Source organism: Sceloporus occidentalis, unplaced genomic scaffold (assembly GCF_023333645.1).
Source record: "Sceloporus occidentalis isolate IW3139 unplaced genomic scaffold, rSceOcc1.0.p SCAF_7, whole genome shotgun sequence".
Taxonomy (NCBI): domain Eukaryota; kingdom Metazoa; phylum Chordata; class Lepidosauria; order Squamata; family Phrynosomatidae; genus Sceloporus; species Sceloporus occidentalis.
This window is the reverse complement of record NW_028316987.1, coordinates 72827441-72847154: the sequence shown is the minus strand read 5'-3', so window position 1 is coordinate 72847154 and position 19714 is coordinate 72827441. Positions and strand designations below refer to the sequence as shown.

The 19714-nt window shown below is 40.5% G+C and overlaps 1 protein-coding gene across 2 annotated transcripts; it reads right to left on the bottom strand.

Annotated features, from left to right (window-relative positions):
* Nucleotides 1-319: 319 nt before the first annotated feature.
* ARL5B (ARF like GTPase 5B) lies at nt 320-19236 on the bottom strand. 2 transcript variants are annotated; one of them, XM_089533332.1, is made up of 6 exons: nt 19075-19236; nt 8394-8454; nt 6635-6782; nt 5846-5929; nt 5141-5292; nt 320-3169 (listed from the first exon to the last, which is right to left on the bottom strand). In XM_089533332.1, the coding sequence occupies exons 1-6, from the start codon at nt 19118-19120 to the stop codon at nt 3121-3123; spliced, it is 540 nt and encodes a 179-aa protein (XP_089389458.1). In that variant the 5' UTR covers nt 19121-19236; the 3' UTR covers nt 320-3120. The 2 variants fall into 2 exon arrangements, with proteins under 2 accessions (XP_089389458.1, XP_089389459.1); XM_089533333.1 differs by lacking the exon at nt 19075-19236 and adding an exon at nt 8989-9053.
* Between the last annotated feature and the right edge of the window lie 478 nt (nt 19237-19714).

Sequence of the window (19714 nt, the reverse complement as noted above, 5' to 3'; positions counted from 1 at the left end):
TATATCTTCACAAAACACAGGCTTCTAACTTGTTTACAAACTACTTTAACTAGCATCGTCGTACTGTTTTTCTCCTATATGAATTTTAACACTTTACCTGATGAAGAAGCCAGTGAAGCTTCAAAAGCTTGCAAAATGTATTTTCTGCATTTTGGTTGGCCCAGTAAAGTATCACTATTTTGTGGTCTTTGGTAGTTATTTGCAATATACTTAATACAATATTACAGAAATAACACACCATGGTTGCAATCTAGTGAGCCAGTTTATATGCATGTAAGAGAGTACACATGCATACCCACATCAGAAAGAAGATCGAGCCTTGTTTTCACAACCTAGCAGTTTAATTCACCTCAACAAAGTAATTACAAGGCAATATCATGCTGATCATTTGATATAAAAAAATTATACAGTGTGGTAAAACATAGTACCATATGCGTAGTCAACATCTATATTACCTTGGCTGAAATTGGCCAGGTTTCACAAATGTTGTGGCATGACAAGAGTTATATAGCTTAAATTCTGAATGCTGTTGTCCCCATAGAAATAACTCATGGTAAATTCACAACTGCAGCGAAGATCTTTAGTGGAAGCAGGGAAAAGACCTACTTCACTGCAAACATGATATTATTGGCACACATACTGCCTTGGCTAAGAAAATTTCCCTCATAATTTAGCACCAAACTTCTGCATGGATTTTTTTTTAAAATGAGAAGGAACTGAGTGACTAGGATCAAAAAGAGGTTTCCATGGAATTCTTCCAAACTCTCAAAGCTTAGAAGTAACAATTTTCAAGTAACTCAGTTACCTGCAATAAACTGACCCCCTTTTTTTAAAAACAAGGGCATAATGTAGTTATATTTTATGAATAACCTAATGAGTGACAAGAAAGTCACTCTACTGGTGGAACAAGTCATGTTTTCTAATTACTTGTCAAAGTTATTTTAAAAAGGCTTTTTAGAAGCATTTTGACTGGACTTTTTCAAGTTCTGTGCCATTTTGTTATCAACAGTGGGAAACTAATAAGCAACTGAAGTTATGTTTCTAACATTGGAACCATTTCAATTAATTATCTTTTAAACATTGTGCCAAGTTAAAAGGAACAAATTGCTTTTTAAAAAGAAACTCCCAAGCTCTGAAATCTATTTGAGTCGATGACAAATGCTTGGGAAGTGATCACAGGTGAAAAATAGAACACATGCTTTGCATGCAGCAGGTCACAAATGAATCCCCAGCATCTCCAGCTGAAGAAGATTCAGACAGACAGTGACAAAAAGACCTCTGCTTGACTTACAAGATAGCTGGTCAGAACAGACAACACTGGGCTAAAAAGATGAAATTGCCTGCAACTTTCCATGTTTCTACTTAACCCTCAAGCCCAGAAAGATTTTGCATTTTAAGTTATGCTTTTAATTCTTGTAATATACTGATCTATGCAACTACTTTGTGTGTTTAATTTTACAGGAATGGATGCCTTCATTAAAAAATATCAAAGGAGGTGGGTGCGGAACAGAAGTACATATGTATGTTGGTACTCATTTCTAAAAAGCCCACATAGAGATAAAAGGTATTTTAACCTTCTATTATGTGCAATATTGGGCTGGGACTGAGCAAAAGAGTGAAGCGGGTTATGAAAGTACACTCCTTTATGCAAAGCATCTACCATGCCGGGGGGGGGGGGGCATAGGAGAGAACAAAATGTCTGCCTTTTTAAAAGACATGGGGTGCCAATTTTACAGTGAAAAATTGTATATTCTAACTATTCTAAAAGTGAAGAATTTGTACTTCTTCAAATGGCACCTCCAGGGGAAAAAAAGTTTAAAACCATGAATATTCACCTGCAATACATATTTTCATGAATCGTGCCACAAAAGAGAACTGATATGTGCTGTATATGTGCTGTATATATTCCCTAAAGTTATTTAGCACTGAAGTCCTGAAAACTAGAAGTTTCTTTTAGATTGTTTTCATAATGTTGGCTGCTAGATTACATATACCACCAACATTGCAAAGACAGAAAATCCATTGTTATAATATATAGACAAGATGGTGGTTTTTAACACACAACAGAAAAGGTACTGAAAATTTTACAGCACATTTTTTTTGGCAGGGGAGAGAAAGACACTTTAATGCACTATGCAAAATAAGGCATTATATATATGATTTATAGAATGAGATCATTTTCTGGGGAAGGGGAAGCTATACCTATATAAAATAGCCAATGTTCTATTTTTAAAAAGTATGATAGAGCTCATTTATGTTTATTACTTTTGGCTCTCTTTTTCTCCAATGAATGAATAATTACTTTTAAAAGTTCATATATATTACACACATGCACACTTCAAAAGTTTGGTTTCATTTTGAAGTGATTTGGAATTAAACTGTAGAACCTCATTGGTTAATAGCACAATATCCACAAGCATTTGGCTTTCACATAATGTTTTCAATGTTGTTGGGGAAACTACATCCCTATGGAATAGTCTTCCCTGTTGAACTTGCATTGTTAAAACACAGTGCTGTCAACTCATCCTCTTTACCAACACAAAGCATATTTCACTGTTATTTTACACAAAATAATCTGTCTTTCCACATAAACCCAATGTATAAAGCATGTAGCAGTCAAATTGAGTTTTTAAAAAAGGTATATGACAGACAAGGCAGAAATGTTATAGTATTTACATAACCAGAAAGGTAAGGGCAGCAAATAAATAACTGTTCTGATGTTAGAGGATGCTGGTAGTGTAACAATATTTGAAATTCCATCATCTGGAAATATCTTGATTTTAACGCCCACAGTCTGGTGGTTAATGCTAATTTGTTGCAGCATGGAAACAGGAAAAGGAGATCTGTTGTTGTTTCAGTCTATTAATGTAGGCAGCCTAAAGGAAATTTTTCAAAAAAATGTTACAAGGCAAACTTTCCAATAGCTCCTATGTTCATCCATTCATCCAAGATTAGTGCATTTTAAGTTAAATACTTCTGAGTTTCAGTCAGCTGCACTTGATTCAAGTGTTGCTTGTGGAGGTTTTCAATGTCTTTAGGTTAAACACGTTGCTACCTTAGCAGTCAAGTGTACTACAAAGAAATTCATCCATAGGATAAGCACCAATTTTTTTCCAGAAGTTATCTTACTCCAATTCGAGAAGTCATCCATTCCAAACCTTGACACAATCTGCAAGGAGGAAGAAAACCCACCTTAAAAAATATACATTGTACAACACTAAATTACCCCACAGTAACAGAGGTATGAAGCAGACAACCCAAAAGGTCCATGCCAGGACTGAGCCACTGCTGTTCATGTTGGGACCACTGCAACATACACACCCAGCCCCAATATGGGCCGCTGCCATAATCCTGAACCGGGTTGCCAAAAAGGAGCTGATTTTCCCCACTCCTTTTTGGCCCAGCTCATCTGGGTTGGGATTGGTTTAGCACTGCTTCCGACATGGGTGTGTGCCATGTAAACTCCATGCCTCCCACACGGCTGGACGGCTGCCCTTTTGGCCATTCTGTTTCAGGCCAAAGTGTAATGGTTTGATAACAAATTTACCACACAAATGCAAAAACAAAACAAAACAAAACAAAAAAACACCACAACCAAAAACGTTTAAAACAGAGATAGGAACTGTGTATCTTTCTAGGTGTTGAATTACAACTCTGTACATTCCTCACCACTGCCTTTACTGGCCAGCACTGCTGGGATTTGCAGTGACATCTGAAGGACTGCACAGTTCCCATGCCTAATAAACCTTTTAATCAAATAATCTGGAAGGTACTGGCAAAGCACTCTGTACTGGAACTGGCCAAGACAGTTTGTTCCCCAAGACCAAACAATGTCTGGTGCATAGTACTCTTCTAAGTCCAGGTGCCCCAGAGCTAGCCAAGTTATTTTTGGCAGAAATCTCACAAGTGCTTTGCCTTTCCTAATAGTTAAAATATGATAACAGCATTATCAAATAACCAGATTTCTTACCCCTGCATGACAACCAAAGTCTGCTGTCTGAAGTGGCCATCTTAGTATAGTTTGCCCTGATTCTGTAAGGAAATGCTATCATGAACCCAATACATAAACCCAAACTTTGTCAACCCTTTCTCCTTCTGTCTCACTGTGGTTGTTATGTGCCTTCCAACTGTTTCTGATTTATGGTAACTCTACCATCAGTAGTGTCCCCAACTCTGGTGTCACCTGGTTTAGGGGCTAATGGGGGGTGAGGGTGGACAAAAGTGTGCACTTGCCCTTCATCTTCAGTAGCAACCTCCTCAGGAAGTGGCAGAAAAGCCTGGAAGGGTGCACTTCCCCTTCTCACCCCCCCAGTGGGAGGAGGGCCCAACTGGGTGTCACCTCTCTCCTAGGGTATCATCTGGTGTGGGCCACAAGCCCCTAGTGTCACCACTGCCTGCCTCACTATAGCTGTGCTGAATCATGTTGGCAGTCTATCACATGGAAGTCAGCCCATTCATTTTTATTTGATGGAACTGCCATTAGAAAACTAGGCACATCTTGGCTAGTAAACAGGAACACCAGCATATCCTGTTCTCTCCAACTGCATTTGCCTCACAACCACTGTGCTATAAATTTCTCTCTTGGACTGTCATACAAACAACATTGTAGATATTGGGATGTGTGGGAAGGTTTACACAGCTAGTTGTCCACACTGGCACCATTGTTCCTTCAAGTGAATCTCTCTGTATTCACCAAGTTATTACTCTCCTGCACTTTGGTGTGAAAGTTTGACTACATATAATGAAAGAGCTCTAATGTCCAGTCTTGGATAAATATTCTATGTGTGCTGGTTTCAGCCGACAGTTCATGATGTCTAAATCTATAATGTTGTTTCACAAGCACCATGCCTTTAGTTTTCACCTTGTGGCAGTAAAAAGTCTGCTGAAAATCCAGTGGTGGCAGTACACTTTATTATACTATCTATGTTTTAAGGGGGGTGGGAGTGGGAGCTGTACCCCCAAACATTGCAACTTGAATTTTCATCAGTAGGCTTTCAGTTTTAAAACCACTAATTCTTATCCAGGAAGGCTTATCACAATTCATCTTTGGAAATATGAACATGAACACCAGACAGAGAAATCAGAAGTTGCCCATTCCCCTCAAAGTCAAGCTATTTTGTTTATTATTATTAATACCTACCCTTCTCCTGTTAGTGCACAACAAGACTGAATATGCCATGGATGATCTTTTATGGAACTAAGGGTGAGGTATTTGGAAATTTCAGCTGCTGTCATACAACCTTTCATATCTTGCTTGTTTGCAAAGATGAGAACTGCAGCTTTTCGCAAGTCCTGTAAATGTCACACACATATATAGAAAATTAATTATGATGAAGTTCTTGATCAATGTTACATAATGCTGTAGTTGGAAGAATCCTGATTACTGAAGCATGGATTACATCTTTCTTCACCCTTTCTCTTTTATGGTATCAACTCTCATCACCTACTTTTAAATTTATAATGGCTAACACCAAGGAAGATTCCGATATAAGCTAGATTTGATTATCAGAATACATTTCAAGGTACACAGAATCAGGTAAAATGAATTATAATGCTGCTGTTCATGTGTGTTTAATCAGGATGGACCAAAAGTTCAACCACAAAACTTCTACTTACATGAGGCAGCAGCACTGATTTCTACCAAACTCACTCCCCACCTGCTGCACCCTCTGCCCTTCCCAGAAAGCTGCTCCCCAAGACTTGGAAAACCAACAAAAATGAAGTAGAATTAGGGCTCTGATCTGAACTAGTAAGACTACTTTTCATTAATTCAACATTCTGGATCCAAGCCAACTTCTACATTCTTAGAATACAGATTAGAACACAAAAGTACAATTTAAATTACCTCGTGAGCTAGCATTCTGTAAAGTTCTTCCTTTGTGATGGACAGTCTCTCTCGATCAATGCTGTCAACTACAAGGATAATAAACTGTGGAAAGAATAACCATTGGACAAAGAACTAAAGAATCATGTTTCTTTGTAGGAACCACATACAATAAACTGTGGAAAGAATAACCATTGGACAAAGAACTAAAGAATCATGTTTCTTTGCAGGAACCACATACAATGAAATAATTTCCAGAGGAGCAGCTGTGTTAATCTGTTGCAGCAAAACACAGTGAAATGTGCTAGTTTTTGCGGTATTACAAGACTCTTCTGTTTTTATAAAATGATACACTTGATTTAATAAAAATGACTCCATTGAACATCCTTGACAGGCTTATGAGGTAGTGGAGCACAAGCAAACTGTGAAACAAAATGACAATACCAGCAAAAATGGAGCTCATATTCAGACTGTGTTCCACCCATACACTCTAGGAAGAATACTTCCCTCAGTATCTTTGCCATTCAAATTTAGCTGAGATGAGTTATCAAGCACTCTTGCTTATTGTGAGGAAAAATAAAGAGGTCATTTGACCAGAAAAACCTTTCAGGGGCTTAAAAACAAAGCAGTTCTCTGTTACTTTCTACTCAGCAAAGCCATTTTCTCTCCTTCTTGAACCTCACTTCAAGCACTCATAGTTGTGGCTGTTGAAGGGGGAACCTGGTACTAGTTTCTTGTGAGAAAAACCATGCTTTGCAAGCACTGTCCTCACCACTAGAGCTGCATGAAGTAGGAAGAGCACCGACATACCTCTGTGTTTGTATAATACGTATTCCAGGATGACCGTAATGACTCCTGTCCTCCGATATCCCACATGAGGAAATGTGTGTTTTTTACTACTATTTCTTCAACATTGCTTCCTATGGTGGGAGAAGTGTGAACCACTTCATTCATGAGGCTAAAGTGGGAGCAAAGTAGTATGTTTAGCAAAATATAGAATATGGTTCTACACATTAGTATGTTGTTATAGAATAACATGTGGTTTGTTGGATAAAATTGAAGGTTGCAGTGGGAAAACACATCTATTATATCAAAAATATGTTTTCCATTTTTTCATTTTAAAAAACCCTCAAGTTCTTCCACATGGTCAGGAAAGCTGGGATAAACTGAGACACACATGCACCACTTCAGTGATTAAGGTCCATTAGAGAGATGACTATTAGTTTATACCAATCCTTTTTACAAGTTTCTATTTAGAAGTTCAGTACTCACATGATTCAAACCAGGAAAATGGAGATGAGCCCAAGGACTCTGCCCCCTCCACTGTAACTTCACCACCAATCTCTGTAGTTTCCTAAATACTGAGGACTGCATCCCTGCAGCAGGAAGCTACTTCTACTTGTGAAGTGTCCCCATACTCTGGTCAGCTCTGACATACCTGAAAAATCAGGATGCTCAGATGCATAAAGAACCTACAGAAGAAAAGCCTTCCTGCTTCAGAGGCTACACCTCCAACAAGTATTGGGCTGCAGGAGCAGGCAATGAGATGTGAAAGATGATCCCATTGGGGCCAATGGGATCATTCTTGTTCTGTCTGTCATATGTTCAGAACCATGGGGTGGCATACCTTTAGAACAGGAGCATACCTTTTGAATGTTGTGTTCAGAATTTAGCAGCATACTGTCTTTTTAAGAAGGGGTCTAGTGAGAAATTGCATACTGTTAGCTCATTAGCTTTAGCTTATAATGTGCCCTTAAAATTACATAATACCAAATACTTCCAGATGGGACAGATTAGAAGAAATATTTTAAAATAAGCTGCCACAATTCTGACAAAAGAGGGTTTTCTCTTGCTACAGTGTATCTATCTTCCTGATGTACAATACATCAGTTACTTGTTTATGACCTTTTCTACTACAGTTCCTTGTGTTTAGTAAAGTTATTGGAACATCATGAAATAATCCTCTGACATAACATTATGTATATCAGCATTCTACAATAAACTAAGGGCCTGAACAGACAATCCAAAATTTTGGGGGCTCTTTAGAGGTATGCTGTTTAAATAACACATGCATCTTAAGAGGCCAGAAGCTGCGCTCCAGTCCTTAGCATGGCTCTGGCACAGCTTCTGGCCTCTGAGGACACATGCATCATTTAAACAGCATACCTCCAAAGTGACCCAAAGCAGCTTTATTTTGGCCTGCCTGTTCAGGCCCTAATTGAGCAAAATGGGATAGGAATACATTTTCCTTCCACCAATGGAAATAGCTGGGCTATCAATGACAGATTAGATGTGAATTGCTCTAAATGTGAAGGGTTAAAATTGGAACAACTGAAATCTTATTTAGGAAACACAACATCAAGCTCCCAAACCATAAAAAACAAACAAACACAATAGCAAGTTTCTAGGCCATGCATAAATTTAACACTTAGAAATTTAAGGACAACTTGTTCAGAGCTGAAAAATATGTTATTCTTCTAAACTTTGTAAACACTGTTCCCAAGCATTAAATTATGATCAGAATCACATCCTCAAGACTTAAGTTATCAAGTCAAAATACGGTACTTACAACTGGTACAGAATGGTGGTCTTTCCAGCATTGTCAAGTCCCACAATTATCACTTTGTGCTCTACAATACATAAGAGTGAACAGTGGTGAATAGCACCACATTTTAGCTCAATATGACCTTATCAATAATCAGAAATCCTAACACAATGATATATCCTAGTTCTGGCTAATGGATTAGTTTCACTGAGAGATTGCTAATAAGATATTTAAAGCTGTCCTACAGGTTGAACCTCCTTTATCTGGAATTCCAAAATCTGAAATACTAAAAAAACCCAAAACCTTTTTCATGGGTAGCTGAACTAGTTGACATATTTGCTTCTGGTGGTTCAGTATACACAAACTTTGTTTCATGAACAAAATGATTTAAAATGTTGTATAACATTACCTTTAGGCTATGTGTATAAAGTGTATAGGAAACATACATGAATTTTGTGATTAGATTTGGGTCCCATCTCCAAAATAGCTCATTATGCCTGTATTAATTCTGAAACCCAAACCATTTCTGGTCCCAAGCTTTTTGGATAAGGGAGACTCAACTTGCTTGTTGTTGCGTGCCTCTAATTTCTGATTAATGGGAACCATAAGGTGAACCTACCATGGGGTTTTCTTGGAAAATGTCTTCAAAGGGGGCTTGCCATTACCATTCTCTAAGGTTCAGAGAGAATGACTCAACCTGTACTAGACAAGGAATGTTCCTCTATACCATTTCTTTGCAAAGCCTTTTCCAGTCTACTCTATCCAGACTATCAAGATCCCTCTCCACACAAGAGGTTAGAATATAGACTTTGATGTTTATCACACTATACTCTTAAAGTGCTACTATTCCACTTTGACTCCTCTAGCTGCCTCCTGTTGCATTCTGGGATTGGCAGTTTTATGGAGGGGTATTTAGAATTCTCAGGCAGAGAAGTTCTCTGCCTGAGAATTCTAAATACCCCTCCTTAAAGCTGCCAATCCCAGAATGCAACAGGAGGCAGCTAGAGGAGTCAAAGTGGAATAGTAGCACTTTAAGAGTATAGTGTGATAAACATCATAGAAAGGACTGAAAAAAGAGCATTGACCTTTTAAAAGCCAACATTCCTTTTATAGCTGTTTTCCAATAAATTAGCATCAAGAAGCAACTACGAAACCTTTTCCCTTTGAAGCACTTAAAAAGCAAACATATAGACGAAGCCCAGATCCTTGAATGCTACCAAAGGCCAGTAGTTCATGACTAATGTAAATAACCAGTCTAGGCAATTATTAAGCAGTTTCCCCCTTTTCTCCACTAGACCTTTTTCAAACTTTTGTCAACTTAGTGCAAAACACATCTCTTGAGCTAACACATCAAAGTCAATGAATCCTGACAAACCATTTCATTTTTTTTTAGAATATCTCTACTCTTCCCACTACATTTAAACTGTTGTTGTTGTTGCTGCGTGCCTTCAAGTCATTTCTGAGTTATGGAGAATCTATCATGTATTGTTTTGTTTTGGCAAGTTACAGAGGGGGTTTGCCACTGCCATCCTCTGAGACTGAGAGATTGTGACTTGCCCAAGATCACCCAGTGCCTTTCAGGGCTGGGGAGTAGGAGTAAGGAGTAAAGGAATTAGAGGTGTTTACAGGAGTAGGAATAAGGAGTAACAAAATATATTTGTTATTCCTTATTCCTGTTATTATATTGTACATTCAAACACCAAAAAACAATTTTATTATATTGCACTGGGGAAGAGGCTGGGAGGCAATGAGAGACACACTACACACACACACACACACACACACACACACACACACACCCCTTGCAAAGGAACCGGGGCTTTTCCCCAGGGCTGGGAGTAGGAGTAAGGATGTAAGAGGTTTTTACAGGAGTAGGAGTAGGTGTAATATTAAGAAAAAATATCTTACTTCAGAGTAGGAGTAACCCCAAAATCACCACTACTCCCCAGCCCTGGTGCCTTTACACGACTGAACCAGGATTCAAATCCTGGTCTCCAGAGTCACAGTCCAGTATGCAAACCACTACATCACACTGGCTCTCACCTTTAAGATAGTGCACAACAAATTACCAGAAAAAGGCTTTGCTTTTGTCTCTATCACAGGAATGAGTCTCACGTTAGGCCTGCATATGAATACTGAGAAATCAAAGGGAAGTTCAAGCCAAGGGTCGAGATGCTCTAGTCCAGGGGTTGGCAACCTGCGGCCCATGGGCCGCATGCGGCCCGCCGAGGCCTAGGGACCAGCCCCAGCCCAGTCCTGCCGCCGATTGCCGCCCGCGAAAGGCGGCCTCCTCCCTCCTTCCCGGCCTCCGTGAAGGCCCAAGCTTCCACAGAGGCCGGGAAAGGGCCGGGGGCCGTCCGCGATCACGGCCATCGCCGTGATCGTGGGCGGCCTCCTCCCTCCTTCCTGGCCTCTGTGAAGGCCCAAGCCTCCACAGAGGCCAGGAAAGGGCGGGGGGCCGCCCGCGATCATGGGTGGCCTCCTCCCTCCTTCCCGGCCTCTGAAGGCCGAAGCTTCCACAGAGGCTGGGAAGGCGATCTTCAATTAAAATATTGTATATGTTCCCATTTTGTTTTTTACTTCAAAATATGATGTGTGCAGTGTATGTAGGAATTATTTTTTATTTACTTATTTAAATTTTAATAATATATTTAATTATTTATTTTTTGGCTTCGGCCCCATTGTCTGAGGGGCAGCAACCCGGCCCCCGGCTCAAAAAGGTTGCCTACCCCTGCTCTAGTCTATCACAATGAAAAGAACATAATTCAAGATTAGGAAGAAATAAAAAGATGTTGGAGGCAATACACAGAAGAGATATATAAAAGAGATGAGAAAGTGAAAGACACAGGGAACAAGGAACTATATGAAGATGAACCTCAGATTTAAAAAATGGAGTAGATGCTGCAATAAGAGAACTTGGGAAAAATAAATCACCAGGAACAGATGATACCACAATTGAACTGCTACAATCCTCAAAGACTGAATCAACCCTAGTGCTAACCAAAATATGTCAACAAATATGGAAAACAAAACAGTGGCCAACGGACTGGGAACTATCAATATACATCCCCATCCATAAAAAAGGAGATACCAAACACTGCAGCAACTACAGAACCATAGCTGTCATCTCTCATGCAAACCAAATTATGTTCAAAATTCTGCAACACAGACTCCAACTATACATGGAGAGAGAAATTTCAGAGGTGTAAGTGGGGTTCAGGAAAGAAAGTGGCAGTAGGGACCACACTGCAAATATATGATGGCTAATGGAGCACACCAAGGAATTCCAAAAGAAAATCAGCATGTGCTTTATAGACTATAGCAATGCCTTTGACTGCATAAATCATGAAAAGCTATGGAACACTCTCAAAGATAATGGAGTGCCAACACATTTTATTGTCCTGATGAGAAATTGGTATTTAGGAGAAGAGGTTACTGTTAGAACAGAACATGGAGAAACAGAATGGTTCCCAAACTGCAAAGAGAACAGGCAAGGCTGCATCCTTTCACCCTATTTGTTCAACTCGTATACAGAAAATATCAAATGAAGCATAGGCTTGGGCACAGAAAGAGGAGTGAAGATAGGAGGAAGGAATATCAGCTATCACAGGCGCGTTACAGATGCGCCTATAGTACGTCCCCAGGACGTACTAGGGTTAGGAAGGGGCATCACTTCCTGACGCCCCTAACCCTAGTACATATTGGGTACGTACAAAATGGCGGCACCCTTCCACACGGGCACCGCCATCTTGACGTAGCGGATGCTTAGCGTCCACACGTCGTGTCCCGGAAGTGACGCCACAAGTGCGCGACTAGTGCCTCACGGCGCCACTTCCAGGGCGCAAAAAGAAGTGCCATTTTCAGGCTGCTTTTTGCCGCGTCTGGGAACCACACGATTTGGCTGCTGCGGTTCCCAGATGCGGCAGCGCCGGCAGACCGCCGTTTTCCGGCGGTCTGTAACGTGCCTAAAATATGCAGATGATATCATACTACTAGCAGAAAACATAAGAGACCTGGAACACCTACTAAGGAACCTCAAAGAAGAAAATGCAAAGGCAGGCTTACTGCTGAACATAAAGAAAACAAAAATAATGACCAAAGAGAATCTACACAAATTCAGCGTAGACAAAGAGAAAATCGAAATAGTTCCTGTACCTTGGATCAAACGTTGACCAGAATGGGGACTGCAGTCAAGAGATCAGAAGACGACTAGGAATGGGATAGCAGCTATGAAAGAACTAGAAAAGATCCTAAAGATACCTCCCCATATAAACTTGCTAGAGCCCTACGATCTCCAGGCTTTTTCTTGGTCCCCTCACAATCCCAGGCTTGCTTGGTGAGGCCACGAGAAAGAGCCTTCTCGGTGGCATCTCCCATCCTCTGGAACTTCCTTCCACAGGTGGCTAGGCTGTCCCTCTCCCTGCTGGCCTTTTGCTGGCAAGTAAAAAATGTTTTTATTCAGGCAGCCTGTTAAAAGTTATGACAGGGTGGCTTTTATATAGGATATATTAGATTATGTTTTTAAAACCTTTCTATGATTTTAATATTAATTTTATACTGTTTTATCTAGGTTTTTTAAAAAATTAAAAATGGTTTTTAAAGTGCTTTTATCTGGTGAGCCACCTTGGGTCCTTTTTGGGAGAAAGGCAGCATAAAAATGAAATAAATAAATAAATAAATACACCTGAGCATGAAAGTTAGAATCGTCCAAGCCATTGTGCTCCCCATTACCAGGTATGAATGCAAGCACTGGACAGTGAGGAAGGACGATAAGAGGAAAGTCACTTCATTTGAAATGTGGAACTGGATAAAAGTATTAAGGATATCATGGACAGCTAAAGAGACAAACAAATGGGTCCGAGAACAGAACAAGCCTGAAGTCTCCCTGGAAGCCAAGATGATAAAGTTGAAGTTGTCGAACTTTGGCCACATCATGAAAAGGTATGACCCACTGAAAAAAGAAATAGTGCTAGAAAACTTGGAGGGATGTAGAATGAGAGAAAGATCACATGTTAAATGGATGGACTCCATTAAGAAAGTCATGAGCATGAAAATTTGCAGGACCCAAGCAAAGCAATGGAGGATATGGAGTATTGGATATGTCTCACCCACAGGGTCGCCCTGGGTCGAGATTGACTCGAAGGCAGTTAACAAATGAATACTGTTGGAATGCTTCTAAACAGCAGCAAATCCAAACACAACAGCTCGTACATGAGAAAGCAACTAGGGCAAGAGTGCCTATACAAGCATCACACATATGGGGCTGGCAACTACTGCACAACAATTTTTCCACCCAGCATAGACAATCTGTATAGTGAATTGGTCTGACACAATAGCTATTGCCATGTGAAAGTATTTTTAAATGCCTTAATTTTGGGAACCAACAAATCAGCAGAGAGCTATTCATTAAAATAATCTCTGTCCATATGGGTTCTTTTGGCAGCAGCTTCAAATAATGTTATGAACACGATTATCTCTCATAAAAGGTTAACAGATATGCCATTCTGAAAAGAATGCATTCATCCACCTTTGTACAGTCATTTTTCCTGTTCTGTAAAACTGAGGGACTCCATCAGGATGGCTGGAAGCATTTTAGATTAAAGGAGAACAAAAGCATGCTTGCAAGTTAGGTACTGTGGGATGAATTACCTAAATTTCAAAAAGTTATTTTAGAACAGCCATGTCCCACATGTCTTGAACACTGGTATATTTGCTTTATAGCAAAAGCATTTTTTAAAAAACAAGAAAAGCTCATGCGCCTTGAAAATGTGGATAGGGAAGAAAAAAAATATCTTTTTGCAAATCTCTTAATTTAGCCCAACTGATATTTGCACTGAGCATGGTGTTCTCTGTATCTTGCATGTGCCATTAATCCTACCTGTTCTAAACAGAACATTAGTCAAATGAAAGTAGTGACAAAAGAACCTTCTCAAATATCCACCGATCTTTAACAAAACCCAAGTACTTCCCTTAAAACATTTTATATATATTGCCAGTCCTAACAGAGAAATAGTTTCCCTATTTTGAAAATGCCAACAATCCTTTAAATGACCACCTTGTTGTGGTAGTGGTGTACCTTCAAGTCTTTTCCAACTTATTAAACTGTAAAGTGAACCTATCATGCATGGAGTTTTCCTGGCAAGTTTTTTCTGAGGGGGTTTGCCAGTGCCATCCTCTGAGGCCAAGACAGTGTGCCTTGCCCAAGCTCACCCAGTGGATTTCCCTGGTCAAGCTGGGATTCAAACCCTGGTCTCCAGAATCACAGTCCAATGCTCAAACCACTACACCACACTTGCTCTCCTCCCCGCCCTCAAATCTTCCAGCTAATTTTTTCACCACAATCCCAACTGCTGATTCATTACCACCCCAAATGTGAAATTTTGCTGCCAACTAGTACTCTATACTCCCATGACAACAGAGCTCATAGATTCTCCTTTTCTGGGGGTTTTTAAAATTGAGGTTAGATGGCTACTTTTCAGGGGTAAACCAGGAGTGGTTTGGACAAGGTCACCCTTGATTCCCTCCTAATTCTATTATTATTCTCTGAATCCTTTTTTCCCCATCTTATGCTATCTACCAGCTCTATCATGTTTCTTAAACACCTCCACCCAACCAGGCTGATTCTACTATTAGAAATATGTAGGTCCCTTATTTTGCTCTAAAGCACCACCTAAAGTCCAACATCATTTTACTGCTTTTTCCTTTCTCAGCTTCCCATCTATCTGCTCCTGGCCAAGCTAATCAATTAAGCCTCCCCTCTTGTCAGTTTCAAGAGTCAGTGTGGTGTAGTGGTTTGAGCATTGGACTATGACTCTGAAGACCAGGGTTGGTCATGGAAACCTGTCGGATTACCCTAAGCGAGTCACGCTCTCTCGGTCTCAGAGGAAGACAAAAGGCAAATCCCCGCTGAACAAATCTTGCTGAGAATACCCTGTGATAGGTTTGCCTCAGGGTCATACAAGAACAACAACAACAACTTCATACCCACCTCTTCCCACAGAATGAGGTGGGGAACAACAACAAATCAACAATTAACATAAATTAAACTAACGCATCTGAGGAAATAGACTTAAGTCTACGAAAGTTCATGCTGCCAACTTCTTTCTTTCAGTTAGTCTCAAAGGTGCTACAAGAACTCTCTACAGACTAACATGGCTATATCTTTGAACATCAATTAGAACACATTAATTAAAACATGCAACAGTTTAAAAGGACCAGTAAGACATATACATTTTAAAAGAGTCAACATTTAAAATTCAACATCATAATTCACAATTTAAAATTATCTGGATACGCCTGCTGGAACCATAAGTTGGAAATGACTTGAAGGCACGCAACAGCAAAGAACCAGTTGAAGGGTGAGATATAAAACCACAAATGATAAAATGATTGCTAAGATTTCATCTTAGGCTGAGGGTTACCATAAGTTAGAAATGACTTTAAGGCACCCAGCAACAACCTTGTCAGCTGAGCGTGATTTTCCCCCGCTAGACTCCAGTAGTGACAGTAATGAGGAGACTCCAATTCTAATCCACATTTAGCCCTGAAGGCTCTTGGAGGTAACATACTCTCCTTCAATTCAGAATTGTTGCCAGGATGAAATGGGTGTTGGCCGCAGGCTGAAACCATGCCGACAGGTTTCTCAGAGGAATGTCAAATGAAAAAGGAGCAAGTGATAATGTCCCTCCACTGTTCTACAGTGGAATGTGTGTGTTGGGTGCCTTCAAGACTTTTCTGAATTATGGCGACTGTAAGGCCATAATTCATGGGTTTTTCTTGGCAAATTTCTTCAGAGGGGACTTGCTACTGCCTTCCCCTAATGTGACCTGTCCAAAATCACCCCAATGGGTTTACGAGCCAGGATTTGAACCCTGGTTTCCAGAGTTATAGTCCAATGCTCAAACCACTACACCACGCTTAGTTCCTCTGCCAGTTTCCAGTTGAAAGTAGTGATTCCCAAACTCTGGTCTTCCTGGTGTTTTGGACTCTAGCTCCTAGAAGCCCCAGCCATCTTGACCAATATAGTCTGGGATTCTGGGAGCTGGTCCAAAGTCCAAAATATCTGGAAGGCCAGAGTTTGGAAATGACTAGAAGAATGGAACAGTGGAATAGCCTGCTTCAAATGGTGGCAGACTCTCCTTCTTAAGAGGTCTTTAAGGTTGGATGGGCAGCTTCCATAAGTGCTGTGGTTATGTTATCCCTGCCTGGCAGCGGGTTAGACAAAATGGCTCCCAGAGGACCCTTCCAACCCTATGAGGGATTAACTATCCCACTCAGCCTTTCTGCTCTGCTTTTCTTAATCACTTCCCAAGAATTCACTGTGTGAATCGGTCCAACCCGAGATTAGATTGGCAACTGTAAAATAGATGACTTCTTTCTTCAGCTGCCCCTAGACTGTGGAATGACATGTCGGAAGAAATTGGACAGCTAAACACACTGTCCAAATTTAAAACCGCACTGAAAACCAGCCTCTTCCAAACTATTCTTATCCAGACGATTTTTTAAATTGTGATTTTAGATTTGTTTGTTGTTGTCGTTGCATGCCTTCAAGTCATTTCTGACTGAAGTTGACCCTAAGGCAAATCTAAGACAGGGTTTTCTTGGCAAGTTTCCTCAGAGGGGGGTTGTCATTGCCATCCTCTGAAGCTGAGAGTGTGTGACTTGCCCAAGGTCACCCAATGTGTTTCTATGGCTGAGCTAAGATTTGAACCCTGGTCTCCAGAGTCATAGTTCAACGCTGAAACCACTACATCACGCTGGCTCTAACTTTAAATGTGGACGGTTTTAAACTGTATATGCCCTATTTGTCCTTTCAAACTGCTATATGTTTTCATCAGTGTCTTTTAGTTGATGATGTTCATTGTTGATTTGTTGTTGTTCCCCACCTTGATCCATGAGAAGAGCTGGATAAAAAAATAAATATTATTATTACAATTGTTATTAGGAGAGTCGGTGTGATGTAGTGGTTTGAGCACTGGACTAGGAGATAGGGGACCAGGGTTCAATTTCCAGCTTGGCCATGAAACCCACAGGGCGACTGTGGGCAAGTCACACTCTCAGCCTCAGAGGATGTGGCAATGGCAAACCTCCTCTCTGAACAAATCATACCAAGGAAACCCCATGATAGGGTCACTTTAGGGTCACCATAAGTTGAAAATGACTTCAAGACACAGAACAACAACCAAAATCATGACATCTAACCATCATGACTACTTTTGATGGACTCCTGAGGTATGTATTTTATCATTTGATTGCATCTTACATCTTTTAATGAGAAATGTTTTAACACTGTACTGACTTAATGCTATTTTAATGCACACTTTTGTATGTTTTTAACAGTACTATTTTAATTTGTAAGTCGGAAGCGAATTGAAGGCACACAACAACAGGAACAACATTTGTAAGCCACTTTGTGTCCCCATTTTTGAAAAAAAAAGCAGGATATAAATAAATATAATCATCGTCATCATCATTTTATTTCCTTATATCCTGCCTTTCTCCCAATGTAGGGACTCTAGGCGGCAAACAAGGCCGTTAGATCATCATCATCTAACACTGAAACCATGCTCTCCCTCCTTAAAGTAATAGTATAAAATTATTAGTAGTATAATGTTAATACACACACACACACATATATATATGTACATACATACATACCGTATATACTTGACTATAAGTTGACCTCATGTATAAGTCGAGGGCAGGTTTTGGGGCCAAAATTATGGATTTTGATATGACCCATGGATATGTCAAGGGTAAAAGTTAGTATAACAAAGGATGTAAAGGACAAAGCAAAGGAAAAAGATGGCAAAGAACTTACAAAACTCCAGCAGGCATTATTATTTGTGCTGATACCAGGGCAGATTAAACTCTTTGTCTTTCACCAGAGGATGGATATATATATATATATATATATATATGACTTAAAGTATAGTACGTACATTGACCTGTGGATAAGTCGATTCAGTTTTGTTGGGTTAACCTAAATTTCTAGACTTATACATGAGTATTTACAGTATATACATTAGAGTCGTAATCCAACGCTCAAACTACTACACAATGCTGGCTTTGCCTAAAGTAATAATTATTATAATTACTATTATATACTATATATATATATATATATATATATATATATATACACACAATAGTTATTATAATAATTATTATCTTAGGCAAAGCCAGTGTGGTGTAGCGGTTTGAGTGTCAGATTACGCCTCTGAAGAGCAGAGCTCTCCCCAAACAAACCGCAACAAACTACAACTCCCAGGATGCCATGCCATCGAGCCACGGCGGCGGTTAAAGAGGCGTCAAAACCAGATTATTCCTCCTGTGTGGACGCAGTCATGATGGCAGAAATCAGAATGTCTGAATAGAGAGAGGAGCGTGATGTAGTGGTTTGAGCGTCGCACTATGGCTTTGGAGTCCAGGGTTCGAATCCTGGCTCAGCCATGAAAACCACTGGATGGCCTTGGGGCAAGTCACACTCTCTCAGCCTCAGAGGATGGCAATGGCAAAACCCCTCTGGGGAGGGGGGCAAGTAAAAAATGGCTTGGAACCGCACAACAACAACACCACAATTACATTATTATTATTATTATTATTATTATCCTCCCACCGAATAAATGACCATAAACCCTTCCCATATTGCCTGAGCTGCCTCTAGGGAACAGAGGAAGCCCTCAGAGAACCTTTCCCCGCTCACCCTGGTTACAGAAAAGACTCCACAGCTTGGCGAATATTAGACCCATCCCGGAGCAACGAAACAACGCAGCCTCCTCCAACGGAGCCTTTCTCTGACTGTTCTTTCTTCTTTTCTCTTCAGGCGGCCGGGAGCGGAGTGGGCGTGGCCGAAACCCGACAAGCCCCGCCCCCTTTCCCCTCTGACTTTCAGCCACACAAGCAGCCCATCCTGCCTTCTCTCCGGGCATCCCCCCCTTACGTCACCGACGCACGCTGACGCAACGCCGTGACGCACAGGGTCGAAACCGGAACGTGTTTTTTTCCTCCTCCTCCTCCCTAGAGATAGGAACTATTGACATACAAACATCACTTCCGGATTCCATTCGACAGCCGCCATATGCGGGGCTAGTAGCAATGAGTGGCTATATCCATAGACACTTCACTCACTTCCATGCCACCAGGAGCCGGAAGTGTTGGGATGTGGCTGAAAGCTGGCTTCTTTTACTGTGCCTGGTTGTTGTTGTTATAGTGTCATTTTCTCATATTGATAATAAAGTTTTATTTCTGCCTCGCCTCTTCTTGTATACAGTACTTAATAAAAAGAATCCTTCCCCACATTGAGACAAAGCCTTGCCTTGGACAGTTTCCCTGGAAAACAACAA

Coding starts and splice junctions, on each gene's coding strand:
- ARL5B (XM_089533332.1), bottom strand. CDS start 19,120: ATGGGTCTAATATTCGCCAAGCTGTGGAGTCTTTTCTGTAACCAGG. Junction 8,455..19,074: donor GAGTCTTTTCTGTAACCAGG/GTGAGCGGGGAA, acceptor TATGTATTGTAG/AGCACAAAGTGATAATTGTG. Junction 6,783..8,393: donor ACCACCATTCTGTACCAGTT/GTAAGTACCGTA, acceptor CTCCCACTTTAG/CCTCATGAATGAAGTGGTTC.